The sequence below is a fragment of the Taurulus bubalis genome (genome assembly GCF_910589615.1).
Source record: "Taurulus bubalis genome assembly, chromosome: 3".
NCBI lineage: Eukaryota > Metazoa > Chordata > Actinopteri > Perciformes > Cottidae > Taurulus > Taurulus bubalis.
The window spans coordinates 7,149,538-7,169,732 of NC_136591.1; the positions used below are offsets into that span (position 1 = coordinate 7,149,538).

General features: G+C 43.6%; 1 protein-coding gene across 1 annotated transcript; it reads right to left on the reverse strand.

The window, feature by feature from the left end:
* Window positions 1-3,412: 3,412 nt before the first annotated feature.
* arhgef15b (Rho guanine nucleotide exchange factor 15b) lies at window positions 3,413-14,899 on the reverse strand (the record flags this gene model as incomplete). The annotated part of the gene is made up of 15 exons (XM_079216215.1): window positions 3,413-5,886; window positions 6,348-6,452; window positions 6,537-6,622; window positions 6,725-6,892; window positions 7,358-7,512; window positions 7,612-7,704; window positions 8,051-8,125; window positions 8,908-9,037; window positions 9,220-9,372; window positions 9,603-9,763; window positions 10,235-10,521; window positions 10,702-10,769; window positions 11,302-11,350; window positions 11,457-12,437; window positions 14,470-14,899. The coding sequence occupies 15 exons, from the start codon at window positions 14,897-14,899 to the stop codon at window positions 5,717-5,719; spliced, it is 3,111 nt and encodes a 1,036-aa protein (XP_079072341.1). The 3' UTR covers window positions 3,413-5,716.
* Between the last annotated feature and the right edge of the window lie 5,296 nt (window positions 14,900-20,195).

Here is a 20,195-nt window from a genome sequence, read left to right on the forward strand (position 1 = left end):
GGCCTCATGAGTCATCGGCGGTCCACAGCTCAACTGTCAAGACTTGTCCGTTCTCTACTACTGAACTGATTAGTAAGGGCATCCTGTTGCTTACGTTGAGCTAGTGGGTTCTCTGTGTAGTTAAAGTTCCCTAATTCCTCTTTCTCTAGTGTGTTCAACTGATGGGAGGATGACTGTGGTGACTGACTTCTCTCTGGCCATCCCAAGTGGAGGAGTTCCTGGTCCAAGGTTCAACCTGGTCGACAAAGACTGTGAACCCAAAGAGACGGACGGCGCCAGGGTTCTGTTCTCTTTTCCACTCTACAGCTGTGGCGCCATCATCAAGGTACTGCTGCTGCAGATTTAACACTATCATTGCCATTAAACCAATCTTCTGATGACTAATCTAAATGTCATATTGTATCAATATTTGCATTGTTTGCCTTGTTTTCTTTTAGCTCAACAAGGAAAATGTGACTTATCAAAATGAGATTTTCTATAGCAGGACGACGTACCTCGGTGAGGTAGTGTCTGATGATGCTACTGAAGGGTATGTATCACAATAGTGTTACAATTATACATGTTTAAATGCTGTATAGCACAATAAGAGGGACATTCATTATTTTCTTTCTTACAGGGTGATAATGCAGTGTACATATCCTCTGGCTGGTCTTCATCGCCTCTTCTCAGTGTTTAGGTTTGAGTCTGACGCGGCTGGTGTCGGCAGCATCATCCACACTACACGGCCCACAGCAGGTACAGAAGTTCACTTGTCTGGGACATGATCCGTTATAACAGGTAATCGTATTGGATTTGAGGTATTTCTCATCTTTCTGAGCTGTAGGTCTGCAGAGTCCCACCATCAGGCCCACTGCAGCACCTATATCCAAACCTGCTAGTCGACCCCTCCCGTACATGCCGGCCATCCACCCCACTGCTCGCTACATCAAAGTTTATAAAGTTCGAAATTTTGCCAGTGTTCTGACAAAAGGTGAGTACTTTTAACATTTAAAACCTGTATTTACGAGCTATGGTCTCACTTTGTTAAACTTCTCTTCACAGGAGCACAAGGATTCTCAAAAACTAAAGTAAATTATTCCCTAATTTGAAGGAAGGGTCATTTTTTTAAATGGAGAATTTGGAATTTAATAAAGCTGTTTTCTTAAGAGTTGTCTATAAAACGTGTCCAACTTCTACTACAGACATGCATTTAGACACAGGAAGTTGAACACTAATAAGAAAAATGACAAACTGAGTTGTAAGGGGTATTGATTTGGGTGAACGACTAAAGCTGGTTAGTGAGGTAGACCCGTTACTGAACACATGAATTAAAGTAGCCCAATACATGTATTCCCGTATTGTCTTTTTATGCATCTTTACAACTCTATGAACATGTTATGTTCCCTTAATTGAGTAGTATTACCCTTCATACAGGTGCTTTAAAGCATCGGAATACTACTTCCCCCACGGTACGTGAACACCTAATCAATAATGGGACCATGTCCTTGACTCGCCCAGGAAATGAGTACAAACTTAACTTCTTAGCATGACATTAAAGAACACTTAAATGGGCTTTTATGTTATGTTTTATTCGGGAGGGAGGAATTCATAAATTGAGGACATATCTGGCCGTATAGCTTCAATGGTTTGGACTGGCATTTGGCAACGGAATTATTATTTTTTTTTCTCATAAATTAACATAAAGCTGACTTTTGTGTATGTATACTTTAGTGCAGTGGTGCTCAACCTTTTTTCAGTGATGTACCCTCTGTGAAATATTTTTCCAGACTAGTACCCCCCTGACCAGTGCAAAGCAATTTTGGTTGAACAAAAGATGTAATGCGCTGTGCCATCAGTGTCTGGTTTTTAATATAGAATATATACAATTCAGTTTGAACTTATATTTTATTGAATGTTTATTAAATAACTTTTTTTTTTTTTTTTTAAATGGATGCTCATTTAAATCATATATTTTTAAATCACACGTACCACTGTTTTAGTGTAAGATGAAAGTCAGTCAAAAGAACGGGGTCTCCAACGTCCACCAGCAGGGGGCGCTAGCAGTCACGCCACCGACTGTTTGTTTGTTACTTTTCTTTTGACACAACACGTGAGTTTAGCCAACTAGCTGGACGACACTTGTCCACTCTCTTCGAGCTACAACACTTGCGCAGAAAGGTCAACCATGAACAACGAAGGACGCAAAGTGAGTTTTCCATCACGCAACTTTCAACTAGCCACGCAAGAGAGGACGTTGTAACCACGTCCCCATGTTTCTCCTCAGAGGTCACGGCAGCCCACGCTGCCGCCTCTCTCCAGCCGGACCCTGCGCCACCCCTCCTTCATGCCCATGTTCATTTCTGCAGGCTTTGCACAACATCTCCCCGACTGTCGCAACCAAACGGGTGAGTCCGTTTCTTTACGCACGGTGGTTGAAAACAAACCGTTGTCCAGCTGTTGACGCTGACGACTTGTTTCCCCTCCAGTGCTCCCAGTCATCCCAGCAGACTTCTTCTACATTGACCCCACCATGCGCTGTGGGCAGCGGGTCCCCAACATAGTGACTGAGCTGGGGGTAAGTCTGAGCTGGTCGCCATGAGCCCCATTCCTATGGCCAATGGCCATGGGGCTAAGTCAACATGGACACACTATCATAAACTCGAATGCCTTAGAGATTTTAGGTTGTTTACAGACGCATTATCTATTTATTTATTTTCTTCCCAGACAAAATGTAATAACGTTTTGGAAATGCTGCAGTTAAATCTGGGCCTCTGTCAAGTCCACATTAAGTCATTTTAAAGACTGTTTCCAGTTTTAATTAATCAACATCAATAGCTCTTGTACCGCTTTTGTTACTTACTGTACATGTTTATGTTTAAACTTTAGATACACTACACATTGCATTTTTGCACTTTCTCTATTGTTTAAATTTAATTTCCTAAATTAATACTCTCTGCTGTTTAGTTGTACATATTGAGTTTAGCTGTATATTTCATCTTTGTTATTTTTGTGTCTGTATACTGCTACTACGACAAACAAATGTCCCCTTGGGGACGAAGTGTGTGTGTGTGTGTATGTATGTATATTTTTAACTAAAGTATATCCAAAGACAATCGAGGCTGGAATGTATAAGCACTTCTTTGCAAAGAAATTGGAAAAACTAGTGTATATTAGAATCTGTGTATTTGTACACATTTGTAATCAAACATGATATAAAATGCGGAGGCGTGTGAGAACGTATTGAGCACAGGATGAGGGGGTTTATCCTGTCCTCCGCTCTTTGGGTGACGGTAGAGGGTACTGTTTATAGAGGGGCTCAGACAGAAGAGGACATTTAATAAGTTTGGCTCAGTCGTGTCAGACTAGAGTTAAGAGCCTGACCAGGGGGCTCCAAGGAAATTGAGACCACAGGCAAAGGAGGAGGCAGTTTGTTTTGACAGTGAAGCTGTTCATTTCAGGAAATACGATCCTTATACTGCATTTTGTGAATGCACCAGAAATTCACAATATACTTTGAGAAAAGGAAAGCACATAAAACCGACAGGATGGCAAGAAGCCACAATAAATGCTATTAAAAAAACAAATGTATTCCTGTAAAAGTAGCTGTTGCATTCTAGAGTTGTTCCAGCATTTCATGTTTGTAATATAGGAGCTTAAGACATTAACATTCACATTTGCTGAATGCAGCTTTAAGTCTTCTTGTCATTAAACTTCATTCTTGTCTGTTTTTTCATTAAAACTCTTTCTGCTCATCTCCCTGTCAGGTTTTAGATTGCTTCCAGCTAAACACTCCGACGCCGGTCATGTCCGCCTTCCCAGCGCCACCAACCCGTCCAGACCCATTCAGATCAGAACCACACCCCACCAGGGATCTGGGTCGCCTCACCTTGCCAGTAAATACTCTCCACCTTCCGGTGCAACCAAGACAGGTTGTCCTCCAGCTTACCCAGGAGGAGGACCAGGCCATTACTAATCTCCTGAAACTGCACTACCAAGAAGAGCCGTTGCATTGGGGCTCAGCTGAGGGAGTATTCAAGCCCTTCTGTAACGATGTGCCGTACATGAAGGAGGCCAGTTTGCAAAGTCAGTTGCAGCAGGGAAGGTGTTGGTCAGATACAGAGCTCGAGGCAGCGGACACCCTCTTGAATGGCTTCAGCCTGATGGAGAAGGACAACATCTGTGGCCAAAACTCCTATGAATCAGCAGCAACGCCTCCTGCTCCTCAGCTGTACGAGCATCCCGAGGATTCATCAACAAACGCTGAAACCCAACACCGATCTGAGCACAGTTTTCCTGCATTAATAACTGCTGATTGTGCCCAAAACGACATTAGCTACATCGACTTTAGTTGTGCCAGGGAATACGGAGAACCAGGCTGGGGGGATTTGGGGTTTGTGGAGGTAGGGAATGTTGACGATGTTCATCTGCCTGTCTGTGAGTCTTCGCTGTCCTCAGACTCAACGACGAACAGAGGATCAAGCGCCTCTGGAGATCATCCTTCAGAGTTGAAGAATTCGGAGGGAGAAGCTGTGCGTGTACTCCTGAGCCTCGGAGACACAGCGTTGGCTATCGTGCAGTAATTGTCTTAAACCTGTGGGTCTTCGTGTCCCTGTAAGGGGCTTTGCTACCTCCTTCTCATTATGGAAACCACGAGTTGAGGGTTCTTTGCACTGGTAGCTCATAAGGTTTTGACTTTGATAGACACCAAAACCCCTTAATTTTCTAAAATGAGAATTTATTTCTCCCTTTTCGTATTGCACACATTTGTGTGTCTGTGTTCAATAAAAATAATCAAGCCTCTATCTAAAAGACACATATTTTTAATAAAATCACAACTACTGATTTTGAAGGAGAGAATACCTCTCGCTCATTATTTACAACATATTGTACATGTACAGCATATCTATCCACAAATAATACCCATGTCTTTACTGACAACAAGCTGCAGGGGGCGCTACAGTATTAATCCATAATGGCTACTGACACGAGCTAACAAGGTAGTGGACAGCACAGAGACTGAAACATCATAATGGCAGAGCAGCACAGCCCATATTTATGCATGTTCAAAGCTCTTGTGATCCAGAGAGAAGTCCTGGTTTGAGGTTGTTCAAAGGCACTTCCTGATTACGTTTGTTTTTTAAAAAGGGGTTCCTTTGGTGAGAGAAATTACTTTACCGTTGAGTTTCACAAAGAATGTGTGTTTTTTTTCTTTTTTTTTATATACAAGATTCTTAAACGTGTTTATCCTGTCTCACACATTGAACATGTGCGAGCAGGTGACTGCGCTGACACACGAGGCATTAACGGGAACACCCAACCCCGTTCTTCGCAGCAGGTCTGATATTTAAACGTTCTGAACAGAGCTATTGCGAGAATGGTTGGCATTTCAAACCTGCCGTGTCAGAGCCGGTGACGAAGGGCTTACATGCTCATAAGTAGAGGTAAACGCCACTCCAGCTGTCAGAGCCAGACGTCTGTTACTGAATGCATGGATGCACATTCCCATCGTCTCTCTCGGTAGTAAATTATCAACCTCGAGCTCCCAGCGTCATAAATAAGGTGATTATTACTGTTATGTCACATGATCGTCACTCTTCTCCTTCTCAGCTTTCATTTCCTCGTTGTAAACAGACACTTCAACTAATAATCTTTATACAAAGTTCACCTTTGGAGAGTTCGTGTCCGTACAGCGTCCTATTAAAGTATTTTTAATGTAAACATCCTTGATCCATGGATCCTACTGCAGGGTGTTGGCCTTGCTGCTGGCGACCAGGGTCGCGGCCTGCATGACTCTGTAGCGCTCTCGGAGGTTTCGCCGCCTCACGTGCTCGTTGGTGATCTCGATGACGTTCGCTGCGGGGAACCAGCCCTTCTGGCCGTCGGACAGGCGGATGCCTTCATAACAGGCTGAGAGAAAAGGAGAAGTGGGAGGAGAGGAGGGGTCGGGAGGAGAACAAACCAGGGAAGATTGGAGGTTTCTGTATCGTTCATGCAAGGAAGTCAAAAACAAATCAATGAACTGCTACGGTGAGAAGGTTGAGGAATGAGGCAGTCATGAGGATCAGGGTGCATAAACAAGCAGAGTCAAAGGAAGGTGCATGTTAATGATGTGATTTATGTCATGTCGGCACATTTAAACCCTTTCTTGGTCTGTTTAAATCCACAGAACGCTGATAATGACAAATAGGGATGAGTTTTATCCCTTTTGGGCACTTTCAGCTGCAGAGCTGTGCTCTGTAAATGAGGAAATGCTTACAACAATGTATTTGATCATCTCTTCTAATCTTTTTTTTAACGTGTTAACGGCTCTGTGGAAGTCTGATAAGTCAATAAACTCTTCGGCCCGGGTTTCCCCTCCTCGTTCTTACCCTCATTGGTTTTGCGGATGATGTTGACGATCTCAGTGGGCTCCAGGGCGAGCTCGTCCGCCTGCTGGGCAACGTACTGCTCCACGCACTGCACCTGAGGACAATCTGACACGCGCAAGAAACTATGGCCGTGAAACACACACAAACATGTACCGTAGTTTCAATGTGTGTGCAGATGCCTGTCCTCACCCCAGTCCTCATAAATCACTTCTTCTTCATCTCTGTCTGGGTTGGTCGGGTTGGGGAAAGCCGCCATCCACCTGTGCATGTCTGACCTTTTCACAGAAACATAGCTTAGAAGTAAGAACACATCCTCAGACAATCCTGGAGACAGTTGGGTCAGTTTGTGCGTTTGTCCGTCACACAGAGCTACTCACTGGGAGGGAGCTTTGAGCAGCCGCTCCATCATGCGTCCCTGGTGGTTTTCCAGCAGGGTGAGGTTGAAGCAGTGCTCTAGGGCGCCGCCGCTGCCGCCGCCTTCATCTGTTGACTGCACCTGTACCAGAGAGCGGTGGGCGTGGTCGAGAACCACAAAGCGCTCCGAGCTGTTAAAGAAACAGAAGGACTTAAAAAGGAGAAACCGTGTGCAGTGACAAATACTGAAGCCTGTGTTTTAGTGCATTTTGTTTAATATGCACATCGTATGCAATTATTTTGTAATCGCATCTGCCGTCTATGTGGCAATGACGGTATATTTGAAATCTACTTATCTGTTCCTCTCAGTTCCCTTCAAATACTACTTCCTGCCCACTAGGGTACTGCATCTACCCACTAAACAGGAAGTACACCTGAATCTGATGGGAAGGCCATTTGTGTTGCAGGTAACTGAAAAATGTGGCCTTGTGGCGATAGAGGAAAAGTCAGAGGATCACACACATTATGATTCATCCTCTCTGCACATTGGATGTCTGTACATCAATCAAATAGTTGTTGAGGTATTTATCGAACTCATTGCCATCCCTAGCGTTTGTTTCTTGTTGATGTTTAAAACCGACCAGTTGTGCCCTCACCCTTTCTTGGAAGCGATGATGAGCAGATCATTGAAGAGGAAGAGGTAGACGGGGATGAACTTTGACCTCATGTTGAAGATAGTGCCTCCTTTGGACATTTCCTGCAGCTCCCCTTTCTTCTCCAAGTGTCGTGTCTGGGAGATGATCGGGACGGCCTGGAGGAGACGCAAGCACAAGTAGGTCCATAATGATATTTTTTCAGAAATACTGACAACGTTTTAATCGTGCACATGTTTCTTGAGTGTGTGTTTTACCTTGAGCTTGTCAAACTCCAGTGTTTGAGAGACATGGTATAGCTCCTCCATCTGGCGCATCTTTCCCACCTGTGTGTTACACTCCTCAATGATCTGTGGGGTGATGGAAAAAAGAGACGGGATCATAAAATAACACCAGATTTATTTTCTTTCCACACATACAAACCTTGCTTTCCCTTCTGCTCACATTATATAGAACTGATTGGGAGTATCGGGTTCACTCCTTTGACAAATGTCTCCCTGTCTGAGCACACGATCCCGCACTGCCTTTGTCCTTAGAGGCGCGTATGATTCACAGCCACTGCGCAGCTCTTTCAATAGGAGATCCTTCACTCAGACAATGGCTGACATCAAATATCCAGAGGCATGCGAAGCACTCTGGGGTCTAATTATATGGATTTGTAGGCAGAAGAGAGGGTGAAGAGTGAGGGGCGTTTACCTTGGACACCGAAGTCAAAGCCTTGGAGGCCGTCTGCTCCTCTTTCGTCTTCTCCTTTGTTCTCCTCAAGATGTTCTGAAACGACAAACAACAACTCTGTTTCTGCAACGGACAAACGGCATCAACAGGATGCATTTTCCCCCCATCCAAATGTAAACTAAGTCCTTAGGTTGAAACAGGGTTTGCCCGTGTGTTTGCTCATAGGTCAAGGCAGTGGCGACTGAACGGAGAAGATTACGCTGGCATGAGAACAGTCCACGAAGCAACACACCGTGATGGACTCAGACTATTACCTTTCAGTGGCAGGTAGGAGAAGAGAAGGGTCAGTTATACAGAATGAACTGGCATTCTGTAAAGGCCATTGAGGAAATAATTTAAAGGTTACGAAGGCTGACTGCATTGTAGGTACATACCAGTGACACGACCGTGACAATAACCTCCTGAGCTTTTTCCTCACGGGGAAAGAAAACTCAGCTGCAAACTCACTCCAAACCATGAAAATATTTCCCAATCGGATTATTTATTAAGTTCTATATTACAAACTGAAATATAAAAAGAGACAGCTGCTGTATATGTTCTTCACTATTAACCCTTTAAGCCCACACCCTAACCCTAATAACTCTAACCCTAATAACTCTAACCCTATTTATTGTTTGAGTTGTGTTTAGAGGTTGTACATCGGGATTATATATTATTGTAGCCCTTATTTTTATGTTTAATTTGATACCTAACATGTATTTCTTTTGGGGGCGGGAGGGATTTATACCATAATTTTTTCTTAATTTTCCTGATATAAAAGGGTCCCCCGATTGGGGTTAAAAACAGCATGTAACGAGTGCTCCTGTGACGTCGCTCACCTCAAGGAGCATTTTGATGCGTGTTATTCGCTGGAAGGGCAGCAGCAAGAAGGACATGAATGGCAGCCGCTGGCATTGAGGCGACTCTTGGAGACGAGTGATGACCGTAGCAAACTGTGCGTTGTTCTTCCTGCAGACAAACATGAATACACATTTAAAAAAAGGTATGCAATGCAGCTCCGATGTTCATGTTCGTGTGAAATACAGCAACAGAGGGAGAAAAGTGACAAAGGAGAATAAAACGCTGTCGAACAACATTAACAATCAACAAAATGAGTGTGGGGAAAACAACTATTTGTGAGAATTCCTTACAAGAGCAAGGTGTAGGTCTTTTCCTGGTAGATCTGGTTGCGGACGTAGTCGATGTAGGCCGGGAAGTTGTGCTGGGCGTGGTAGTGGAGAATGTCACAGATGTCATGGAAGACCAGGTCCTTGAATATTCGTTCCTCCAGGTCCTTCAAGAATCTGTCAGACAACAAAGGTTTCACTAAACCTAAAGGTTTTTTCCCCGAACGTAAAGAACAACCAGGACAAAGCTTAAATTGACCAGGAAATGACTCATTACATCTTTGTTTTTCCTTCCTGTCTCTTGGCATCGTTATCCCAAGTGACCTTATGATAGTTCAAGTCATCAATCACCTTCCTCTTTCCCCTTTCCTTCATCTCCCTTCATCCTTCCTTCCGCCATGTCTCACCTCTCGCTGACCTCTCGGACCCTCAGGATGTTGGAGAAGAGGGTTTTCTTGTCTCTGATGATCATCGTCTCCTCCAGTTCCCGGCTGCTCAGGAAGTGGTCGGTCAGAACTCGCAGCGATCGAAGGTACGAGGTCTCGGATGTCAAAACCTCAAACATACTCTTCAAGGGACAAAAAAACCCACAAATATTAACTTCAGCCGTAAATGTGATACGTAGGTTTCCTGTCGAAAATATTTGCAAGGTTCTCCACCCTGTGATGCAAAATGTGAGTTTAGATGTAAATGATGTAAATGTTTCTAAAAAAAAGTATCGCCATTAAACTCAATGTTATGCATCACTTATCTTTTACTTCCTGTACTTAACAGGATATTTTGTCCCTTCCTGATGTTGGAAAGTTGACTGTAAAAGCTTTCATGAACTGGCTATGCAGTGAATCAATATTGTATTACAGCGCCGAGTGATACAGTGAGGCGGAGTGGATCTAAATTTATATTTTAAAAAACACCACATTATTATTTTACGATGTGATTTAAAGCGTAATGCTGCATCCCCCATTTCTCTTCTCCTCGCATCATTGATCTCCCCTCAGCACATTAGCCTCTCCCTCCTCTCCTCACATCAGTCCCTCACCTCCTGGTACTTGCACTGCTCGGAGGTGAGCTGCTCCAGCACCCCTGCCTCCCGCACAGCCGGGAGGTCCTGCCACAGGGTGCTCTGGTTCGCCGGGGGCACGGGGCTGCCCCTCGGCGTACCAGTCCCAGTTCCAGTCCCAGTGCCAGTCCCAGTACCAGTCCCGGAGCGACGAGCGGTCCAGTCCATGGCGTAGTCCACACTGGTTTTACTGATGTTGCGACATACTGTCTGGCGTCGGATCTCCTTGGTGATGACCGTTGCGCGGTACGTCTGGTACAGAGGCTCTGGGGGGGAAACAGCATCGCAAGGGTTCTTAGTAAATCCCAGTATACAAGTAACAAGTGATAATGGTGACAGCTAGCAGGCATGCTGACATTGTGTCCTGTTGCAGGCATTACTGGGACTTTTTCAGTGGACTCATCTCTGTCCTTTTATGTTTTGTTTGTTACAGGTGTCCGCCTTACCATCCTGCAGCCGCGACTCCCAGCTGAACGAAGACACCCTCCTGAGGGAGTTGCTCCTGACTGGACGCCTAAAGCAGGAGGTATGGAAAGAGGACAGGATCAACAAGGGTGACAGGAAACAGAATTATCCAAGCAAAAGAGTGAATGGTACATGTGATGATTACTCCATACACACAAAACACTAATGTTGACTGTTGACATTTTATATCTTTCTTATTGTTAACAAAAATGTGTTTCTGCGTCTCTGAATAATATCTCTCTGCTGCTCTCAGCTCCAGCTGAAGAATTACATATTTTAAAAAGGCTGAATAGTGTCCTTAAACTGCTGGCTGCTGTTCTGAAACTAGACTAAACAGTACTTTTGTTAGGGACTATTTTTAGCTGCGGATGAATACATATTAGATGTGCTCGTCAGTTTTTACAACAGCAGACGTATGATTGATTGAAAGTAAACTACAGTGCAGAAATATACAGTGCAACAGTGTGGCTCATTGGTTTTTAGTAGTTTTCAATGTAACAATTTTCTTGTCAAATACAAGAACACAAAGCCTTGTCCTTTTAAAAATGGAAGTAAGAGGTCAAGTGAGGCTGATAACTCACGGTTCTTCAGACGAGTACTCTCCTTCATTCCCTCCATTCTCCTCTCCTTCTGAGGAGACAAGGCAAATGGAGTCATCGCTTTTGATCACACAGACAATGTACAACATGTTTGCTCATCTCAGGCCAAAGACAATAATGTTTGTTCAGGCACAAACCTTTTTTCTGTGTGAGCGATTGCATCGAGGCACTACTGAGCCTCCTGGGATCCATCTTTGGGGGTGGAGGTGGGGGTCTGTGGGGGCTGGGTGGTGTGGGAGCGATGGCCATCTGGGGGCTCAGTCCGCTGGCTGTGGAGCCGCTGGGGGACGAGGGCCGCAAGTTGCGCCACTCCTCGGCCGTGGGCTGCGGCAGGGGAATGCCCCTGCGGCTGTCATGACTCACGGGCATCCTCGGCGGGACGGCGGGCGGCACGTCGTCTGGGCTCGAGATGGACTCCGTGTCCGTCTGAAACTCGGACGTTGGGTCCGAGGTGCTGTAGGACAGTTGAGACCGGTGAGGTGGTTTGCGTACCTTGATGAGAGGAATATCCAGCTCCTTACACAAAGATGTGGACTTTTTCGGAGCGTGGTTGACCGCTGGGAGTGTGGCCTCGTAAATATTTTCCTCTTCGGTTTGAGTGGACAAGTAGTGGATTTGCGGCGACTGAGCCCGTTTCGGGGGAACCGGGGGAGACTGAGAGCGAGTGACGGCGAGAGAGGAGAGGACGGAGCGAGGCCCCGGATCCGAAAGTCTCCTGTGACCGTCGGCGATCAAAACATCCAGGCACTGGTGGAACTTTGTCTTTTCGTGTTTCAGCATTTCACTCTCACTAATCACAGACATCCTGTCCACCTCATCCCCTGCGTCCCTGGCCTCCTCCCCACCTGTCACCACCTCCACCTCCACCTCCTCCTCCCAATACTCTGCATCCTCCCCCCTGTGCTCTTCCACGTCAGTCTCGTCTTCCACTCCCTCCTCCGCCCCGCTGTCGTCCATGTCCACGGGCACCCATATTAGTTTCATGCCGGGCCACTGCAGGTGGCACACACAGCTGCAGCCCGGCTCGCAGCTCGGACTGAGGGGCGTGTGAGGCCTGTGCTCCGCCTCCGCTTCACCTCCTCCAATCAGCGGAGTCTCCACCTCTTTTCCATCAGGTGCTGCATTGAAAAGAAGCAACAAAGATTAGCTTTTGGTTTGTTCTTGCAGGAGACATACCTAGTCTATTTATTACTGTTATTTAACACTTAAAAAAAAAATGCATCTAATACCTTTCTTGTACATTACCTTTTGTACATATACCATATGTAGTGTTTTTCATATATATGTATGTATAGTGTTTTCATATTTTATATATTTTTCTCTTTCTTATTATAGTGTGTTTTTAATTTCCAAACTGACTCAGAAAACCCTGCACAAAAAAATTCCAATGTGTCTGGACTGTTGGTCTAGGCGCAAATGGCAAAATAAAAACCTTGAACCTTGAACCTTGAACATAGAGCTACTTTTTCCTCAAACACTAAGCTAATAAGGTGTGACTGAGCTGTTTCCTGTCCACTTCTGTCCTACAGCTGTATCCCCAGATGGGGCGGCACACTTTCGTAGAGAGCTTTTTCTTTTCAGCTTCACATTGGCACGCGCTTGACTGTCGAGTCAGCAGTTCATCAATATGCAAATACAGCAAGTCTGCAAGTGGGGTCTTCAAATATTCATGGGAATCTTGGAGCGTTGCATTTGGCAAAAAAAATCCAATATTGACAAAAGGAAATGGAACAGGGAGAGGAAAGAGAGAGATGAGAGAGGAAGAAGGTTAAATGGGTCACATGGAAGGAAAAGAAGATGAAGTAAAAAAAAAAAAAAAAAGCCCAACTCAATATCCAACATTTCCATATTAGCCAATACAGACGTCTTATGAATATAGGAACATGAAGAGGATTGCATTATTTTTAATAAAACGCCACGATTTTAGTTTGTTGCTAACAGTTGCATTAAGCTTAATTGCTCAAATATCAGCAGTTGGGCTGAAACGATCAATTAATCGATACGGCAATTGAATTAATTGACAACTATTTTGACCATGGAATAAATCGTGAAGATTATTTTCCAGGGACAAATTTCAAAACATTCTCCGAACCCAACCTCTCAATTATTTTCCACTTTCTAAACAATTGATCAGAAAAATAACTGAACTGTTAAATCGTGACAGAAAATAATCGTTCGTTGCGACCATAATCTCCAGTAAAAAATATATATTGGCTTTTGAAATGTGGTATGTGGATGTATCGCCACAGAATCAAACTTCTTTAGAGGCTCCTTGTTGCTGACGGGAAACCAAAACAACGAAGTGAAAGCACAGAACGGTTCGCTGTGGAGGGAATCTCAGCCAATACAAAGTCTTTGGCTTCCTTGTTGAATCAGGACAAAGCTGAACATGTCACATCAAGGGACGCTCCTCTGTCAGCGAGCTGTAACTGAACATCTCCTGCACACACACGCGCACACACACACGCACACACAAAAACATGATCAGCTGACTGAGAGAACCTGTTTATGGCTGTTGGGTCATATTTTTGGAGAGGAACCACACCTGACTGTTTGAGAGTTCACATTCAGAACAATTATCCCGTCTGGATTTGACTTTCAATTAAATTAAAAACACACTTGCACGCAAATATAAGTTCATGCACATACACACTTCTTGCTGTCAACTAACAAGTGTCCAATCATGTACAATTATGTGTTTTTTTCCAGTTTTATTCATAAGATCGACCTCAAAAACTGCACTCAGTACACTGTTTGTGAAACTTCCGCTACATTGCAGGTTGTGTGAGACGGTGAGCGGAGTGAGTGAAACACAGTTCATTGTGTCCGCAGAGTAATAAGTGACTTCAAATGTTTCCACCTCTGACTGGTAAAGGTTATCTCCTGGAAAAAGGATTTTCAATAAATCACATGACACAGCTTCCTGATGTTCGTCATATGAAGTTGGAGGCGTGCCAACAGTTTGTGTCACTCCTGCTCTTATTGGTGATCCTATAATAAATACTTAAACTTCACTTTTGACTTCATTATTATCCCAAAGTAAACTAAACCAAGTACAGGTGACAACAACAATCTCCCGTCAGAAACATATAAATAAAAAAGAATAAAAAAGTGTGAAATAGCCAAAGCCAGAAGTAAAATCCACTATACCTGATCGACCTCCTTCCACACTGACGCCGTCCTCCTCTTCCTCTCCCCCCTTCTTCCCTTTCCCCCTCCGTGCGACGCGGCTCTTCTTCACAGGCAGCGGCGGCGCCTTATCTCTCCCGATCTGAAGCTGCAGACTGGCGCGACGCGGCTTGGGCTTGACCGTCGGCGGCCTTTTGAACTGTTTAAGTGACTTTACTTCTGCAGTACCATTTGTGGGTCGTTCCTCCACTTCAACTGAATTATTTTTGCTGAACTTGTTTACAATGCTCTTGACCTTCCCTCCAGAAAGGCTCGCACTGCTGCCTCTGTCTGCCGACGGAGGGGAGCTGGTTTGGGGTGACGGCTTGGGAGGGATCTCCGGTCTCGGTTTGGCCTCCGGTTTGAGGGGCAGAGGCGACGCCGGCCGCTGGGATGCTTCCTGGACCGACATGGTAGCTTGAGTCTTCTCTCGCGATGTGTTTAACTCCCAGCCCTGACCGACTAGAGGTCAGGCTTTAAGGGTCAATGTGAGCATGTCATCATCACCTGATGAGTAGAGAGAAAGGAAAAGAACGTTTAGGAACAGTTTGACATTATAGAATGTAATGTCTAAAAGCACATTTTCTGGCATTTTCATTTAGACAGTAGGACGGTGACTTAGTGAGCCTTACACCTCTCGGTTACTGGTTCTTAACCGCTTCGACTCGCGACGCCTTAAAAAAGGCCAAACTCACGATAATTATAGTCACATTTTGTAGCTGAAATGAACATTTACACAATCAAATAAACACCAACTCAATTCAGTGTTTTGCATTACAGTAAAATCTCAGGATCAGATTTTGCAGCTCCCCCACTAAGGCCTTCAGAGGAAAATGAACTTTGCCCCGTAAGAAGCCCACTCCTTACAGGAGATTATCAGGCTATAACATAGCTGACAAGTCTGTTTACAAGGTGACGCAGTGAAGGAAAGCTGCGACTACAAATGATGGATTTTTCAATCATAAAGTTGCCTAGAAATCTCTGTACAACTTCTTACAGCTCGGCCCTCTGTGGGAATAAAAGGGCACGGCGAAGCAACTAATATAAATGCCAATTATTCTTTGGTTTGCTGTTAATTCATGTGTCATACCTGCGTAGCAAGCCGACTTTATGAACAGCGTTATATGATTCATCATGACACAATGTTGTATTTCAATTAATAGTTAACCACTGTTTCAATACAGGGGACGGAGTGCCGACCGCAAGCCGAGGACAAGAGAATGGATGGGTGGATGTTTCATTACAAATGTGTATTTATAATCACCCTTTACAAGGTTGAATAGCCTCAAGCTCCTCGTAATCTTTTACCTTTAAACTACATAGTTTTTTACACTCCTTAATATTCCTTGTGCAACAACATTGTTTGAAGTCTTCACATAAAAGGCCATTTTACAAATAGGAAGTGTGTGCTTCCATCCCTTAAACGCAGACAACTCCACACTAGGAATTCAATGAGCATTCGACAAAACTGGTCAAAAGAAATTACAAATACACACTGATGCAATCCTTTAAAATTCACAGATAGAAATTTCCTTAATCAAAGCAGCACTCTTGTCATTTAAATGAAGCCGTCAAACGAGACACTTCTTTCATAGAAGTTCCTATAAAAGGAAACGTGATGACCATTAAGAGAAATGTCACTTTCCATTCTGAGCGACCAAATGGCCATGCTGCAGATTCTTCTCAGTGTGTGTGTGTGTGTGTGTGTGTGTGTGTGCGTGCGTGCAACAGCAGATGCAACACCAAACCAAAAGAGGGTTAGTCATGTTGTGAGTCATCCAGAAAACCGAGGCGAGGTAGAGAAGACGACATTACTCCATTCAGTTTGCTCCAGGCTGAAATATCTCAACAAATATTTGCTGGTTTTTAGAACAAATGCTGAAACAATGAAAGGAATGACACCAAAACATATGTTGTTGATTGACAGTCACTGGTTTCAGCTTCTCAAATATGAGAGTGGTCAGCTTTTCTCAGCTTTATATTGCAGACAATTTTATACCTTAAAAACGGGACATTTGAACACGTTATCTTTGAGTCTGGAAAGACAGTGATGGACATTCTTTAAACCTGTCTCTCAGGTCACCCAATCGTTATACAAGAGCAATACCCAATCAGTTGAGTACCTCATTACTGGGACATTCACAAAGTGTTCCCTTGCTTTGTGAAAAATTAGAGCCTGCTCCTTCTCTACTAAGTGCCGTGACCGGACCAGACAACATTTTTTTTAAATTAATGGAGACTAGTGTGCAGCAGGTATAAACAAAAGCATCTTCACAGTCAGCGATCTGGGTTTCATCACAGCTCACTAAAGTCAATAACACACAACCAGTTGCTGTGTGTTGTTGAGAAAGTGCACCAGCTAGTCAGACCAGTTTGGAAGGGCTTTGCTGCACAGCCAGTGAGCTTATAATAAAAAGACAGATGAGGTTTCATGTTTCAGTCTGACTGGAAAATGTTTCTGGTCAGACAAACAGCATCGGATCGTTAGAAAATGACATAGCATGAATCATAAGAATGTTAACTGACAGGCGGTTCCCTTTCCTAACCACGCAGCATCAATCTCAGTTCATTTTCGGACACTCCTTTTCTTACTTTTTTGTTTTGTTTTTGCAGGAAACAGTACCTATGTGGGTGTGTGGGTAATGACGGTCTTTCCAGGTTTCAGTTTTGTCCCTCCGGGTTATTATCATTGTCTACAGGGTGACATATAAACCTCAGATCGGAGGGTGTGTACGCTCACAAAGCACTCTTCTGCAGCGGGGGTAACGTGTTCTGAGTGTGTGTTAATGCACTTATAGACCAAGTGAGAGACGAGACTTGAGGTTACAATTCCCCCCTGACATTCTTTCAATCAGCCCCCCACCAGACTTCACTTCTCTTTTGTCTCCTTTTGCTCTATTGACCTGGTTCGTTCAATAGCTCCTCCAGTCTCCTGGACGCTCCACGCTCTCAGGCGGGGTCAGTGGGACAGTCATTCATTCCAGGAAGTGTATTTGTCCTGCTAACTCCAATACATACCAGATATGGTACGATCCCTTAAATCAGAGCAGAGTACAATCCTTAAGTGCTTGGACGCCCATTGACACAATTCTCTCTCTCTCTCTATCTCTCTCTCTCTCTCTCTCTCTCTCTCTCTCTCTCTCTCTGTACAGTATGCCATCTGCTCTGGACACTAATGGGTCAGTGAATGGGTAGGAGGTCTTTGAGAGAGCTACCATTACAATTGATGTGGTGTGTGTGAGCTCCACGTTGGACAGGAAGAAGGGACGGAAAAGGTGTGTGGAGAAGGAAAACACACACACACACACACACACACACACACACACACACACACACACACACACACACAGGGTGGGAATCCAGGAAAGACGCATATACACATATAGAGTTGGTGTGGTGACACAAGTGGCAGATAGGCTACAAGAAAATCTTATATATGTAAATGAAGATATAATGTTTAGGTCTTATATGATTGTTAAAAGTGCACATCTGAAGCTGCCATCGGCGGTATAGCAATCATTATTATAACACGAATCTCCATAAAGACGAATTTAAGTTTTATGGGACCCTTCATAACATGTTCAACATCAAAGTTAGCCTATCACGTTGTTATGTGTGTCCCTAATGGCGCAGCCCTTGTACACTGTAACCTGCATTAACAAAATAGGAAAATATTCAAAGGTACTGAACTACTTCAAGATATTCTACAGTACCACAAGGGTTGAAATAATTCATATTTCAGCGTGACAGCGTCCCTGTAATCGCGTAAACCCTGAACAAGTGTCACCGCTGCTTCCTTCAGGGCACAGGTGCTTCCAGACTCCACCAAACCGCACGCGCTGAAGGACCCAGAATGAACCAAAGCCACATAAAACATGAAGGAAACCTCACCGGTGTCACTCGGGCGCGTCTGGCTCTTGCACTCAGTCATCCGGCTCTATGTTGGCACTCCAACATGGTGAGCTTTGGCGAGGAAAAAAACGCGTTTAGCTCGAAATCGGTCCAAGGCGCAGCTACGTTACAACTCTTCCCGCAGAGAGAGAGAAGAGGAGAAATATATACTGTTAATAAAAATGATCCGCGGCTGCCGTTCTTATTGTTTCTCTGTTTGTGTGAGCGCCCATCATCCCACTGTTGTTGTCTCCTTTGTTACCAGCAGCATGTATGAGAGGAGAGGACGGGAGGCAGGAGAGCAGCGACCCCCCCGAGGGCTCCACAGACAACACACGCGTGATGACGCGCAGAGGTTCCTGCGAGGGATTTCAAAATAAAATATGAATTCAATCACAGTCAGAATCGGAACTGTTTTGTTTATTGCTAATGTACGTTACACGTACAAGGAATTTGACTTGGTGAAAGGTGCATGACAGTAAATAAAAGAAGAAGAAAAAACACAGTGCAATAACATGAGACATAATTTAAATGTGAAATATATTCAAATTTACAATTTAAATATGGTAAACAAACAAACAAAAAAGTGTGTACAAGATACAAGACTCTGTACAATGAAAATATTACTTTGCTAGGTCCTCCTTCCACACAGAATTACAATAACTTAAAACTGAAGGTATTTTTTTTTAATAAAATCAAAAAAGGAGGTAAATGCTAATAGTATAAGAAACAATATAAAATAAGGCACAGACATGTGAGACAGTATTGCACAATCAGTTTCACTGAGTATGACAAGTGCATTTTAATAGAAAACAAAGATGTGCAAGAGTGAGTTACAGTGACACATTTTCCTGGGGATGTAAGTGCAGAGTCAGTGGACTGCAGGAAGAAACAGTTTCTGTGACGTGAGGTTTTGGTCCTGATGGAAGGGACTCAAACACATTGTGTGCAGGGTGACAGGGTGACTAAGTTATATATAACTAGGGTATATAGGCACATGCTGAGAATGAAGGGGAAGGGGAAAAAATAAGTGGATAATATTACAGTACTACAGTGTTGCTCACTACATTTGTAAATTCAAATCATTTGAATTCATTATTACCCACATTTATTCACACATAGCAATATAATTGTGAATTGTATTCTATATTTTCCATGAGATTCACAATTAACTGGAATCCTTACAATTGAAAACATAAAACTGTATACAATTTGTGCAGCATGCCAAAAATATCCTTACTGTTGGTAAATTAACTCTTTGGTCCATCAGCCACAGCCACAGCCACTTCCTAATCTATCTAATCTAATCAATTTATTTCACTAGCCAATTCCTTGACAGTGTGACATTCCAAGTGAAACATTCTAAAAACTAGATCTACAATATTCCAGCAATATGCTATTTTATTTCACAAGATACATATTTTAATTTAAAGAAAATACTCTTATTTTGAAGGCCCAAATGTGCCAATTCTTTCACTTCTTGGGTATTTATCATAGACTCCACTTTTCTTTAATCTTCCATTCTACTAACGTCCCAGAAGCTGAATAAAACCTCTAAATATTTGTTTATTTTAAGTTTGGTATTGCAAAAGTATCTTATAATGTTTGCTACTGACAGTAAAGTCTTTGCTGGTATCAGTTTAACAGTCGAAGACGTGCTGTTTCAAATTGAGATACAGTCACTCATTAAATAACAATAGTAATCATTACCTTTTTTAAAAGACCAACGCAGTTACATAAAGTTATGCTGTGGTGACCACAGCCTGTAAATGAATATCACGTGACAGCATAGAGCAACTCTTCATGGTAGAGTACGG